The 14,339-nt window shown below is 36.5% G+C and overlaps 1 protein-coding gene across 1 annotated transcript in view; it reads left to right on the forward strand.

Annotated features, from left to right (window-relative positions):
- Window positions 1-14,339, forward strand: part of HCRTR2 (hypocretin receptor 2) — a 200,600-nt gene that overhangs the window by 141,587 nt on the left and 44,674 nt on the right. Inside the window, exon 2 of the mRNA XM_072638432.1 lies at window positions 5,738-5,916. Coding sequence (XP_072494533.1) covers window positions 5,738-5,916 — 179 coding nt within the window. The remainder of the gene's footprint in view (window positions 1-5,737; window positions 5,917-14,339) is intronic.

Raw genomic sequence — 14,339 nt, forward strand, 5'->3', positions numbered from 1 at the left:
TTTCTTTAAATTGGAGCACAGTTCTCTGCACACCATAGGGGAAGAATATTTAGTGTAGAGGAAGGAAGGAAGGAAGGAAGGAAGGAAGGAAGGAAGGAAGGAAGGAAGGAAGGAAGGAAGGAAGGAAGGAAGGAAGGAAGGAAGAGAGAACAGAGAGGGAAGAAGCAGGGGAGAAACAGTGACAGTGACAAGAAAGAAAAGTCAACAACCTAAGAAGAAAAATTGAAAAGGAGGACTAGAAATGGAAGGAATATGGCACAAAGGCGCATCTGAGATCAGAATAAAAGGTCAACATCCAGGATTTGTCCTCCAAAACTGCATTCCACCCAAAATGAGATGTTCCTTTACAGTGCCTTTGATTTTGATCTCCCTTGCTTCCTAGTACTATAGCTGGGGATAATTCTAGTAGTGTCATATATTTACTTTTTTACTGAATTGAGGATTGGTTCTATTTGGCCATTTCCAGCAAGCTCCACCATGGGAGTTCTTTCTAAGCCTTTTTCTCTGTGTACACATATGCTTTTCTGTCTGTATTTTTCTTTATGAAAATTGGTATCTTTACACCTTGAATCTTTCATTCACTTTTCTGCATCCAATTCCACAAGATCATTTTCTTTTCTCTTTTGGAGGTCATTTTGGTTTAGGAAATATTGGCCTATGCTTGAATCACATTTCTTCAGTACCATATTATAATGAACATTGCAATTAATTTTATGTTAAATGCTCTTCCCTGAAGTTCCAAAGCAGTAGATTTCAAAGGTCTTCGCTGACCCTTTGTGGCAAAAATAGGAACTGCATTCCTTTGGAATTCTGTGTATTGAGATTTTGGCCATAATTAAAACTGTCCAATTAGTGCCATATTCATGTAAACTTGTAATTAAATACATAGCAGAAAGGTAAGGACTCTGTCATGGAATCTTCACTCAACATTTAGAGTAGGGAATGAGACTAAGCATTAAATGATTTCTATCTATTAAAATTATCTAAAAACATGTTTTGCTTTGCTTTTTATTTTTCCAAATGAAATGTGGTTTAATGAATATGTAGTAGATCTGAGAGTTAGTCAAGATGCTAGGAGCCAAAAAGCCTTGAATTCAAGTCTCGGTTTTATTACGTAACTCCTTCATTCTTTAGGCAACCCTCTAAGATTATCAATTGCAGGGGGAAAAAAGTACTAACCTATTTTGGAAGAGGGAATTTCCTCATGCAGACATTCTCTAGTGCAATGCAATCCCAAGTCCAAGCTTACTTTATCTTTTATGCCACCTTTATTTCTTAAAACATCTCTCCCCCTACTCTCCCTAGTAAACCATTCATTCCTTGTTATAATTTTTGAAAGAACAAAAAAAAAGCCTTTCAAAAAAAATCAACAAATCAATTACATATGATACTATATTCCATATTCCACATACATACGGCCCCCTTCTTCTGACAAGAAGAGGGAAGTATATTGATATGTGATTTAATGTTAATGAAAGAAAAACTACATTCTAGTTTTTAAATAATGAATTAAATATAAATTTATACCTCCCAGGATTCCCAATATGATACCAATCACATTCATTTGGTGTCCTCCTTCTCTGTCATTATCATCGTTATCACCACCATCATCACCATCTTCACCGTTATTGCTATCATCTTTTCTCATCATTTGATACATTGAAATGTCCCTGTGAGGGCTCAGAATTAGGTACAACTCCTTGTAATCTGATTCCAGTATAAGGTAAGCTCCTTGAGAGCAGGGGTTGTTTTTTATTTTAATATATCCCTTGCTCTTGGCTCTGGACCTTTCAGTCAGATGCTGAATAAATGTTAGTTAAACTGATTTGACTTCACTAATTTATAACTGTTTGGAATCATTTCATGTCCTTGGGAATTAATAGTCTTAAATAATTTCAGTAATATTCATTCTAACTTTACTGTGTCTCTTCCATAAGGAAGCTAAATACTTCCTTATCTGTTAATATAGTTTCTTGGCTTTTAAGCAAAGAACAGGTGAACTACTTGAGATCAATTCCTATTTTTGTGCCCTCTTGTGTATACTGGAGGAGTTTTTTGGTTTTGTCTTCTATCCCGGAATCCCCACATAACTGGTGTGAAGAGCAGGTCTGCCCCTCCAGGTAAGCAGGAAGAGTAGTTTCATATACAGTAGAATTTGAAGGGCAGACCAAGTCTTGTCCCTTAAAATCTCCCCTGCTGGCTTAATTAACATAAGAACTGAAATTCCTATTTATTAAATAAAGATGGTACCTTCCAATGGTCCCTGATAAATGCATTAGCACATCTTGAATACTTTAATATGAATTCATTACTGTACCTAAGAGAAAGCAGAGACCTGGGGAAAACTGTACACAGGATAGACAAATTTTCATGTGGCAGGAAGTAGGAAGGGAAGTTGGGAAATGGTCTAGTAGAAGATGAGGTTTGCCCAGACTGGAGGGTCCCCTTCTGAAGCTTTGGGCCCCTGGAAAGAGAGATAGTGACAAAAAGAGTGAAAGGAGTGTCAATACAGGCACTGAAAATAAAGTGTTTCTTTCTCATTTTGCCTTTAGTGGAACAGAGTAAATTCTCTCAATCCTTAATGTGTAGCTGGCAAGGAGAGGTTGAGGGAATGCAGGCAAAGGCACATCCATTTTGACATCATTGAGTCTCTTCTCTTTCCAGTGAAATCAAATGAGGGCATCACCGTTACCTCCTTGAGCCTTGGGGTTGCCCTTCACATGTTTTGAGTTGAAGTTTAAATCCTGCCTCAGATAATTACAAGCTATTTGATCCCTGGCAAGTCACTTTACTTATCTCACTCAGTTTCCCCATCTTTAAGATGGGGAGAAGGGTTGAACTCAATGATTTTAAGGTTCATTGTAGCTCTATGTCTATGCTCCTACGATCATTTTATAGATATACTAACATCATTGTTTGGTTGGGCATCAAGAGGTCACCCATAGCTCCAGAGCTAGAAAGGAATTTAGTCACCATCTAATCCAACATTTATCAAATGATAACAATAATAATAATAATAATAATATAATAGATGAAGCAACTGATAACCTAGGAAGATTAAATTCAGTCTCAGACATTTACCAGCTTTGTGACCCTGGGCTTGTTTGCTTCAGTTTTTTCATCTGTAAAATGAGTTAGAGAAGGAAATGGCAAACCGCCTCAGTATCTTTACCAAGAAAACCCCAAACTGGGGATCATGAAGAGTTGGACATGATTGAAATGACTGAACAACAATGCCTCATATTTAGTGTAGAACTATGTCTCCCTTCCAACCCTCTACGCCATGTATACAAAACATGCCTTAGACAGCTTAGATGCTATAAGTGATAGAACCAAGCCAATTTAAAACATCAGGTAAAAACTATGTTTTAAAAGTATGTCCTGTTATCTTCTCCAGGACAAGGACAGTCTGAACAGTCTGAGCCATTTGTTGACTGAAAGTATGAAACCTGAACATGAATAATGACAAGCTTTGACTGAAGCTAATGCCTGCTGTGACCTATGCGGCACTGACTTAATCATGAATTCTGTATTTTGAAGAAGAGTGTGTGTGTGTGTGTGTGTGTGTGTGTGTGTGTGTGTGTGTATAGGTCTTGCTAAAAAAACAACACTGGCAAAATCACAATTTTCTAATTCAAAACCTATCATTCTCCACTTATTGAGCTTGGCTGAGTTTTAAGAACTGTGCTGCTAAAGTCTCAAATCAGGTGTGAAATTCCCAAAACTCAAGCTCCAGAAATTCAGACATCTTTTGGTAAGCATTTGATAGGGCCTGAAGGGAGAGTTGAGTTTCAACAGTTGGAAAAATAGGATTTTAATAAAGAAAACTCTTATTCAATAGTATTTTCAGTTAAAAAACTCAAATGACAATTTGTAATGCTATTTCATTAGCTTCTTTTGATATGATTTTGGTATGGGCATGTGATTTTTGTCAAGGACACATCAGGAGTTTCTGTGCAACTTACAGTCCTTAGGAGGCTGCTTGGGTCTATTGAGAGTGGCAGTCACGTACTTAGGGTTACACAGACTGTATGTTTGAGATAGAGGAATTAAACCCAAGTCTTCATGACTTCCATGTTCTAGTTCCTGATTAAATAGCAGTCATAAAATCAAATTTACCATTAAAACCTTAACTTTTCCATCAATGCCAAATTTTACCCGAGGTTACCTTCCTCTAGAAAATTTAGACTGAAATTCTTTTCCCCAAACTAAAGATGTCATTGATTTATTCTCAGTAATTAATTCAGTCAATTGTTTTGATACTAATTGCTTTAACCTCACTTTGTAACATGTCCAATTTTTCTCCCCATCACTCCCCTCCCCCTGCTTCCTAATACCTTGCATTCTGATTACCTTAGATTCATTATTAAGGTTTTCTATCCTAATCACCAGGAACTACTTCATTTAAGCTATGCAGATAACAGCCATGCCATAGTATTGACAGACAAAGAACATCCACATAGCAACTTGTAGCTGAGGTAATGCATTAATAGTAATGATGGCAATCATAATAATCACTATTATTAATAATATTGCTGTTATCATAGCTTCTCATATTTATATGTCCCTCTAAGGTTTTCAAAGCACTTTACACACACTATCTCTTTTGACTTTCACAATCCTGTGAGGAAAGTGCCATTTGCATTGTTATCTCCAATTTACAGAGGGGAAACTGAGGCTGAGAAGAGAGAAGCAGAAGGTAAATATCCCCAGGCTAATTGGATGAGTTGGAGAAGGAAATGACAAATCACTCCAGTACTTTTGCCAAGAAAACCCCAAAATCAGGTCTTGAAGAGGCAGAGAACTGAAAAACAACTGAATAACACCCACAAAATTGGTCTAAAGGCCCCCAGTTGTCCAGAGTCACAGTTCTGCTTGTGTAGGGACCAGGATCCTTACACCATGGTACAGACATACATCATGTTAATACCCTTTGCCTGCATAGGACTGTTTTCCCCTTCCCAAGGTCCAGCATCACCTAGTTAGTATCAGGGGCAAGATTTCAACCAAGGCCTTTCTGACTGAGTCCAGAGACAAGTACTGTATCCTCTTTCTTCATTTGCCTCTCATTAACTAATTGAAATTACCTAAAGAACCTTCATTCTAATGCCAGTGATTATGTAACTTTTTGAATAAATAAATATACGTAGGGGAACTAGAGAACAGTAAGAAGGGTTACATTTCAATGAAAAGACAGGACAACTTTCAAAGGTAAGAGCAGATGAAGGATGTCTAAATGTGAATGTGCAGAAAATTTTAAAAGATAAAATCCAGCTAGGTCATGTTGCCAAAAATACCAGAGTAGTAGAGAAGAGGGAAAATTGAAGTTTTCTGGGATTCCTGTTCCAGTCACATGTCCTTCAATTCTCTGGGTGAATAAATTGTATTCTAAGCTGCACTTTTTGGAGTTCAGGTAAGAACCAATTTCACGGTTGCTACTATAAAGAGATGGAAGTCACAGACAACTGAAGCTAATAGGTTCTCCAAAAATACAAGATGTCTGATCCCAGTTGTCTTCTCCTCTCAAAAACTCCTCATGGGTGAAACATATTCATTTTAAACTGTTGTATTCAGCCACCTAATTGGCCACTTCTGTAGAAAGACAACATCTAACTTTAATCATCTTTACTTTTCCATTAGGATATTTCCCTATCAGTGGAGAACTAAATAGCTTAGCAAAGCTTTTTCATGGACTGAGTCATCTCTGAGTCCCTGCTTATTTCTTTTTCAAAATTAGTTTGTGTTGCAGTGTGGAAGAACCATCACATGAGGACTGTCACCAACTACTTCATCGTGAATCTCTCCCTGGCGGATGTGCTTGTGACCATTACTTGCCTTCCAGCAACATTGGTAGTGGATATCACAGAGACTTGGTTCTTTGGACAGTCCCTCTGCAAAGTGATCCCTTACTTACAGGTAAGGTTACATTTGTTGTTTGTTTGATCACCACCAAAGTGCCTTTTTTAAAGGCTCCCTGACACACTACTCCCACCACTAACACTTTCAAATGTGGTCTGAACTAGATTAAAATGTAATTGGAGAGTATATGTAGGACTTGTTAGAGTATAAAGAGCCTTGAATGACAAAAAGAAAATTTTGTATTTGATTCTGCAGATGATAGGCAGTCGGTGGATTTTATTGAGAGTGTGTGTATGGGGTGGGGGCAGGGTGACAGAGTAGAAGCTGATTTTGAGGCATTTTGTGTGGTAGTTGAGACAGATGTTTCCCAGAGAAGGGGAAAAGTAACAAGTGCAAGATGGAGAAATCATAATAACAGTGATAGTAATGGTAGTGTTTTCTACAGTAATCTACAGTTGAGTAAAGTTCTTTATGAGACAGCATCAACAGCAGAGAGAATACTGGCTCTCAAATCAGAGAACCTGGCTTTAAATCCCATCTCTAATGCTTAAACCTGTATCTGCTTGGATCAGTCATTTCATCTCCCTTGGCTTCAGTTTCCTATCTATACAATGTGGAAGTTGGCCAAGGTTACATCTGATCTCCCTTCTTGTTCCAGATTTATGATCCTCTATGATCTCATTATTTAACTGTATGACAACAATCTGTGAAATAGATTATTATTTATTATTATTATTACAGATGAGGAAACCAAGACTCAGAGATGGTAATGAACTTATTCATAGTAACACGCTTATTATCAAAAATGGAATTCAATGCCATTTCCTCCTAACTCCAAGTCTGGCATTCATTGGCACCTTTGACTGTCTGGTACAAACACTACAGAGCAAAGGAAACACAGTGTTTTTTAGCCCTGCCAGGGAATATGAAATGGGGGCAGAAAAGGCAAATTTTGGGTGGAGGGAAAAGAAAACAAATTAGGAACTATCAAATGTAATTGCTTCTCGTCAGCTCTATTGGTGACTTGTCCTAAAGGAAAATTGGGAGAATGGTCTCTAGAAACGGGTGAAAGTTTTATGCTTCTTGTAAGTGAGCTCTGTATTTGGATATTAAGCAATTACAACCATCATTGTCTTATGAAGACCATGGTGTCTAAGGATCTGGGTTTGAATACTGATTCAGCCTCTTATTGTTGTAGTTACTCAGTTGTTTTCAGTATTATCTGACTGTTTGTGACCCCATTTGGCATTTTCTTGGTAAATATACCAGAGTAATTTACCATTTCCTTCTCCAACTCATTTCACAGTTGAGAAAACTGAGGCAAAAATAGTTAAGTCACTTACCCAGGATCACACAGCTATTAAGTCTCAGAGGCCAGATTTGAACTGAAGAACATGAGTCTTCCTGATTCCAGGCCCTGCTCTCTAATCACTGTACCACGTAGCTGTACCTTCCTCTTACGTGATATTTAATTCGGGAGTGGGTGGAGGAAGTCATTCAACCTCTCTAGGCCTTGTTTTCCTCATCAATAAAATGAAGAGTTGGACCTAGATGATCTATCTGGTTCTTTCCAGCCCTAAATATGTGTTGTCTGATTCCAATTGTTGAAGACCTACTGTGTGTTCCTACCATGTCCCTTCCAACTTTTGAGTCCATGATTCTATGGTCACTTGTTAATTTATAAAAACATTTAGATTATAGGCTGAAATATGTTCAGTGTTGTTTTTTTTTTTTAAATAATGCTTGATCATGTAGGTAATGATTTCATCTTATTGGACTTTTGTGAAAAATTTTAATTTTTCATTATTATTTAGTAGTAATAATGATAATGATGATAATGGAGATTTTTACAAGTCTTTGTGTATATTATCTCACTTGAGCTTCACAGAAATCCTAAAATACACAGTAAAAGTGATATTATCACTTATTTTATATTTAAAGAAACCAGTGGCTGGTAAGTGAGCTGGTAAGTATTTATCAGCCTCTCCAGAAAGGACACACTTTTAAGATTAACATGCATTAACATTTTCTCCACCACTTTCTTAAGACTAAACAATCACCAAAAGTATAAATCTAGTCCTGATTTGTAGCTTATGTTGATTCACAAGCAGAGAGTTATACTCCTGAAAACAACAACAGCCTCTCAAAAACCATTTGAACCTGACCCTAGCACATCCTTGGTCGCAGATATGACTTGCTTATGGTCACATAGCTAGTTAAAGTCAATATTGTGTTCTCTGTTTATGCTGCTTCTCAACCAAAAGGCATCATCTATTATGGTGAAGTCATTTTTTAATTTGTCAATTACTAATTGCATTCAACTAATGAGGAAACTAAGGGTAGAACACAAGAAAAATCTCTTAGATCACTGTTATTGACTGCTACCTAAAGCCTGTCTAGGATTTCTAGTGATGGAGGAGCATAATTTGGAGTTACCTTTCCATGTTCCCCCACAAACAAACAACATGCACTATTATAACCATTTCCCTTCTCTATCACAGGTATGCTCTACTGGCAATTATACATTTTCAAGGACTTCAAATATAGAACAAATGAAAGAAGGAGTCCTGATGTAGACCTTTGGTGGAAAATAGCTTAGATGACCTTTGGAAATTAAAATGTCATCAAGAATCCCTTAGCTATGCAATTGCTGCAGATAACTGTTCTAAAAGGTGGTGTGGGGGGGGGGGGGAGGGAGAGATTTGCAAAGTCAAAAGTACCCAGAAAGTGCCCTGTATGCCTGGACTTATAGACATCAATGGTAAAGGAGTAGACCACAGTCCAGGGAAGTTATAAATTTTATGCAGTTATTCAGTTAATAAGGTGTAAAGCTACACAAACTGAAGATTCTGGAAGACTTTAAAAGATTAGAATTCATTGTAGCATTTTTTAAAAAAAGTTTCAGATCGAAGATTAAAGAAAATAATTTCCTTAAAGAATTCAAACCAGGAGTCTGGCCTCATAGTAGCTATTCCTTTATAATTCTGGAGGCCCTCAAATCATAAATTTAGAGCCAGATGGGAACTTAGAGGATATTGCTTCTATCTGCCTTCCTATTTTAAAGATAAGGAAACTGAAGCACTGAAAAGTTATGTGTTACCCCATTTCATGTAGCTTTAAGTTTCTAAATAAGGATTTGAAACCAGATCTTTCTTTACTCCAAGTTCAGTGCTGTCACCTAGTTTGTAGAACAACCTTCCCACATCTCTCAGGATACAAGCAATCTGCTGCATTTCTCATGGCAGCTTGGTCAAAGGACATCTCTAGTCAGGGTTTAAAGAATTTATTTCAAGTTCAGACTGGTTCTTAGTACTGGGGAACCTTTAAAACATAGAGAGATAAGAGTAGATCCAGATTTCCATAGGTTATGAATTGGAAGTTTCTCCAGTTACACAGAGGCAGAATTTTTTGTCAACATGACCTTGGGAGAAGTTCATAAAGTGCTGAGATAAAGGAAGAAACTAAGAAATAGTTTCTTCTCAAATGAGAATCTTTGTACTAAGTATTCCATCTGAAGCAACTACTTGATTGATTTGGGTCTCCAGGGCTTCTTAGGTTGAATATACTTTATACCATTTCCCAACATCATCCATACATTTGTTGAAATCATATGGTGTCAGTTCTTTTTAGTTTAGGAAGTTCTCAGAGCTTTCAGGATTTTCTGAGTTTTAGGCATCAAAGTAAAGATTTAAGGTATCTTGTGATCTAGTACTTAGTCCAAAGAATGTGTATACCAGATATTTCTCTGTAGAAATTAAACAACTATTGCACTTTTTTTTAAATAGAAAAAAAGTAGTGTCAATTTCTTTAACCAAAGGAGCAAAGAGTTATCATATGTTTCATCTACCCATCTAGAGCTAGTCCACCTTTCCCAATTGTGACTCAGTCAATTTACATTAATCTCTAACTCAAAGGATAAGAATGAGTAACCATATATCTGGGTGAGATGAAAAAGCCTAGAGTAGAATAGAGTAGAACTGATACTCATTAGGTCTCTGATAATTCCTTTGTCTCCTACTGTTACTCTCACTATTTTTTTGTCTTCTCTGGGGAGTACTTTTAGACAGTCTAGAATTCCTAACTTAGTCTCACCCTAATTCCAGTCTTGGCCCCCTCATTTATATATGAAAGGATTAGGAGAAGGATGAGAATACAAGACTTTTCACTACGGAGTGAGGTCTTTTTTTTTTTCTTACTGTTAGATCTGGCACCTCCTAAAACCCTTTACTCTTAGAAAATCCTTTCCAACACCTTTAATTGTTATGAAGTTTTAAATTATATTAAACCAAAATCTTTTTCCTTTTAACTTCACCACAATTAAAAAATGGTCAAATAAGTTAGTGATCCCTTTGGATATCCTAGATTCTATTATAGGTAAAGAAATAGAAGAAACCAACCAATTGATATTGACAAACAAGTCATTTGGAAATAAACTGTGTTGAGCTTGGGCTCCTATAGTAGAAAATCATCTTTTCCCCCATTGTCATGGATTATAATGAATCACTAACAGCTCAGGTTCAGCAATTATACTCCTAGAGGGAGTCAGGTATGGGACTGAGACTCCTTAAGAATGCTTGCAAGGAGGCTTTCCTACATTAGTGTGAAAGTGTGGCTATAATGACAGTCACATAATTCTTGGGCAGAGTAAGAGCAAAACCTTGAAAAATCTTTAATGAGGCTACAAAGGTATTTCTCCAGGATGCCATCCTTCCCCAGATTAACAGAAGTAAGAGCATCAAAAAGTTCAGGGGCTGGAATATATGATTATCAAGGACATCATAAGACTTCATCTCCTCATTATCTCTCTTCTAATGCATGAAATTAGGTGAGGTTCTTCCTCCCACAGGTTAAAGAGGGGAAAACATAATTTTGAGAAAGAATGCTAATTTTTCAAAAAAGAACATTAACAAATTTACAATATCAGTTTTTTCTATCATTATAACAAAACAAAGATCAGTAGAAACTATAGTTTTAACTTTATAATGAATAGCCATCAATGAGTATTACATTCCAAAGCTACTAGCTTTAATTTAAATATGGTCCACCCTTATAAATTATCAAAAAAAAAGAATAAATTATGTTCAGTGTAGAGTATTTTTTTCTGAATTTGCTTTCTTTGAAAGTTCTTAGTTGAAGATGATGGAGAAAGTCAGAGACTCACTCAAGTTCTCTCAAATTTCCTTCCAAAGAACTTTAAATAATGCCTCAAAATGAAATATGTAGCTGCAGAACCCACAAAACAATGGAATGAAACAATTTTTCCAACTTAAGACAACCCAGAAGGTCAGCAGGGAGGGTCTGGTGAGAATGGAGGTGATACAGGAGCATAATTGAGCACAGGCTATCCATAGACAAGTCAGCAGTAGGACTTGGAGGCAACTAAATCTGTAGTAACAGCTTCTGGAACTCTCAGTCCACAAACAATAATGAAGTTGGACAACTGGTCAGAAGGACGTTACAAGGGAGGCTTTGAAGGCACTAGGTGCAGTACTTTATTGTATTGCCCATACATGGATCTTGGTTGAAGTCCTGAGTCACAGGCCTAGGGTAAAGCACTATCACATCAGAGCTTATAGCTGCAGGAGAGTAGGGGACACTGATCACAGTTCTAGGGCAGAAAAGAGTGTTTGTGATCACTCACAGACTAGAGAACAAGCCAGGAGAGTAGTAAATACAACTCTCCTTAAATCATACCACCTTGGAAGAACTGAAAACTTACAAACCTTCAAACTAGCTCACAAAAACTGAAGCTGAGTATAGTGTTCCCTCCACCCCAGGAACAAAGACCAACTTTAACATAAAATTAAAAGTTAAGAAATAGACTGGGGAAATGAGCAAACAAAAGAAGTACACAAAAGAACCTGCCTATAGAAAGATACTAGAGTGACAGGGAAGATAAAAACATAAACTCAGAAGACAACAAAGTCAAATCAAAAAAAAATACGAAATGGCCTCAGGCCCAAACAGAATACCCGGAAAAATTTGTAAAGAATTTTGAAAATCAAAGAGAGTTAGAGTAAAAATCAGGAAAAGAAATGATAATGATGCAAGAAAAGTCATGAAAAAGGAGTCAACAGTTTGGTAAAGGAGGCACAAAAAATGATTAGAGAAATGCGAATTAAAACAGCCCTGAAGTACCATGTCATACCTCTCAGACTTACTGATATGACAGAAAAATAAACTGACAAATGATGGAAGGAATGTGGGAAAATAGAGACACTAATGCACATCTAGTGAAGTTGTAAACTGATTCAACCATTCTTGAGAACAATAACCCCAAAGGGCCATGTATACCATTTGACCAAGAAATACTACTACTAGGTCTGTATCCCAAAGAGATTAAAACAAAAGACCTACACATAGAAAAATATGAATAGCAGCTATTTTTGATGTGGCAATGAATTTGAAATTGAGTTGAAGAAAAGCTGAACAAGCTTGTTATATGATTGCGATGAACTTGTATGATACTATAAGAAATGATTAGTAGTGTGCTCTCAGAAAAACCTAGAAAGATTTACATTGACTGATGCAAAGTGAAATGAACAGAACCAGGACAACATTCATTGTACATACTAACAGCAATATCATGTGATGATCAACTGTGAATGACTTAGTTATTCTAATCAATATAATGATCTAAGACAATTCTGAAGGATTTCCATCAAAAATGCTGTCCATTTCCAGAGAAAGAACTGATAGAGTCTGACTCCATATCAAAACATACTTTTTTAAAAAACTTTATTTTTCTTGTTTGTTTGGTTGTGTTGTTGTTGGATATTTTGGTGTGTTTTTGGTCTGTGGTTTCTTTTACAACATGACTAGTATGTTTTGCATGACTTCAAATGTCTAACCTATATTAAATTACTTGTCTTCTCCAAGAGGATGTGGGGAAGGAGGAAGAAAATTTGGAACTCAGATTTTTTAAAAATAAATGTTAACTGTTTTTGCATGTAATTGGGGAAAAACACAATATTAACGTGAAAATGTGGTTTTAGGAAAAAAAGTTATTTATATACGTATGCGTGTATGTATATATACAGACATATATACATATGCATATATACATATAGATACGTAGGGTCACCATGAACCCAAAATATTTGATTAACCAGAAGGCTTTCATCCTTCTTTCAATTTTTATAATTTAGAATTTACTGTACCCTCAACCTCTTCACTGAGAGTTATTCAGATTCACAACCTTAAAGTTATCCTCAGTTTTTCTCTTTCCCTCATTTCTCAGATCTGATCATTTGCCACATCTTGTCAGAACTAGAAGAACCCATCTATCCATCTCCCTTCTAGGATACTTAGCATTCTACTTCATCACATTTTGCTTGGTCTGTTGGACCAGCCTCCCATTTTAATTTTCAGTTTTCAGTCTCCCTCTTCTCCAATTTATTGCCACACAGCTGTCAAAATAATCTTCCTAATGTACAAATATGACCATTTCCCTCCCTCTTCTCTTCAAGAATCTTCAGTGGCTCCTTATTAACTCATGGGAAAAAAGCACATGTTCTTCAGCTTGGCAATTAAAGTCATTTTGACACTAATCTACTTTCCCAGCCCTACCACATATCTCCCTTTCATTTGATTTTCCAGACAAACCAGTAAGTATACTTGTTCCCAACCTTGAGACTCCATTGTTTCAACCTCCTTGTCCTTGCTTAGATTTTCTATCATGCTCAGAAAGCCTTCCTTTCTGATCTCTGCCTCTTTAGTTCCCCTGAAACACACAAAGTTCAGTTTGGTAACATTTCCTAAATGAGAAAGATCTCCTATTCCCCTTAATTCAAGGGTTCTTAAACTGAGGACAATTAAGTTTTTGGAGGGTCAATCATATTGATAATGTAATTGTTTCCCTTTGTAATTCTCTGTACTTTTTGTGCATTTGAAAGCATTACCCAGTGAAGGGGTCCATGGACTTCGCCACACTGCCCAAAGAGTCCAAGACACATAAAAATGATTAAGGACCACAACTTTGTTTGTTAGTATTTGCTTCCTCCTTGTCCAATAATCATGGATATTCTTATCCATATTCATGTTTTATCTCCCCTGTGAGTGTAAGATCCTGGAGGTCAGAGACTTTTTTTTTTTGGTTTTTTATTTGTCTTCCCACCACCTAGCACTTAGCACAATAGAAATAACTAGGCTCAGAGAATACAGTATTGTATCCATAGTTAGAAGACCTGAAATAAAATCTGACATCTGATATTTACTAGCAATGTGACCTTCAACAAGCTTCCACATCTGTGAAAAGGTATGATAATAGCAATCTCCTTATTAAGGTTGTTCTGAGGATAAAATCAAGATTTGTTAAGTGCTCCATATATTTTAAATTGCTATACAAATTCTGCTTATTGATCATCATCATTATTATCATCTTTTTAGATTGGATGCAATTATCACCTAACTGATGAAGGGGGCCCCACACATTTATTTTAAGTGAAGAATAAATGCATATAGATTCATAGTGGCATGTA

This window comes from Notamacropus eugenii, chromosome 2 (genome assembly GCF_028372415.1).
Source record: "Notamacropus eugenii isolate mMacEug1 chromosome 2, mMacEug1.pri_v2, whole genome shotgun sequence".
NCBI lineage: Eukaryota > Metazoa > Chordata > Mammalia > Diprotodontia > Macropodidae > Notamacropus > Notamacropus eugenii.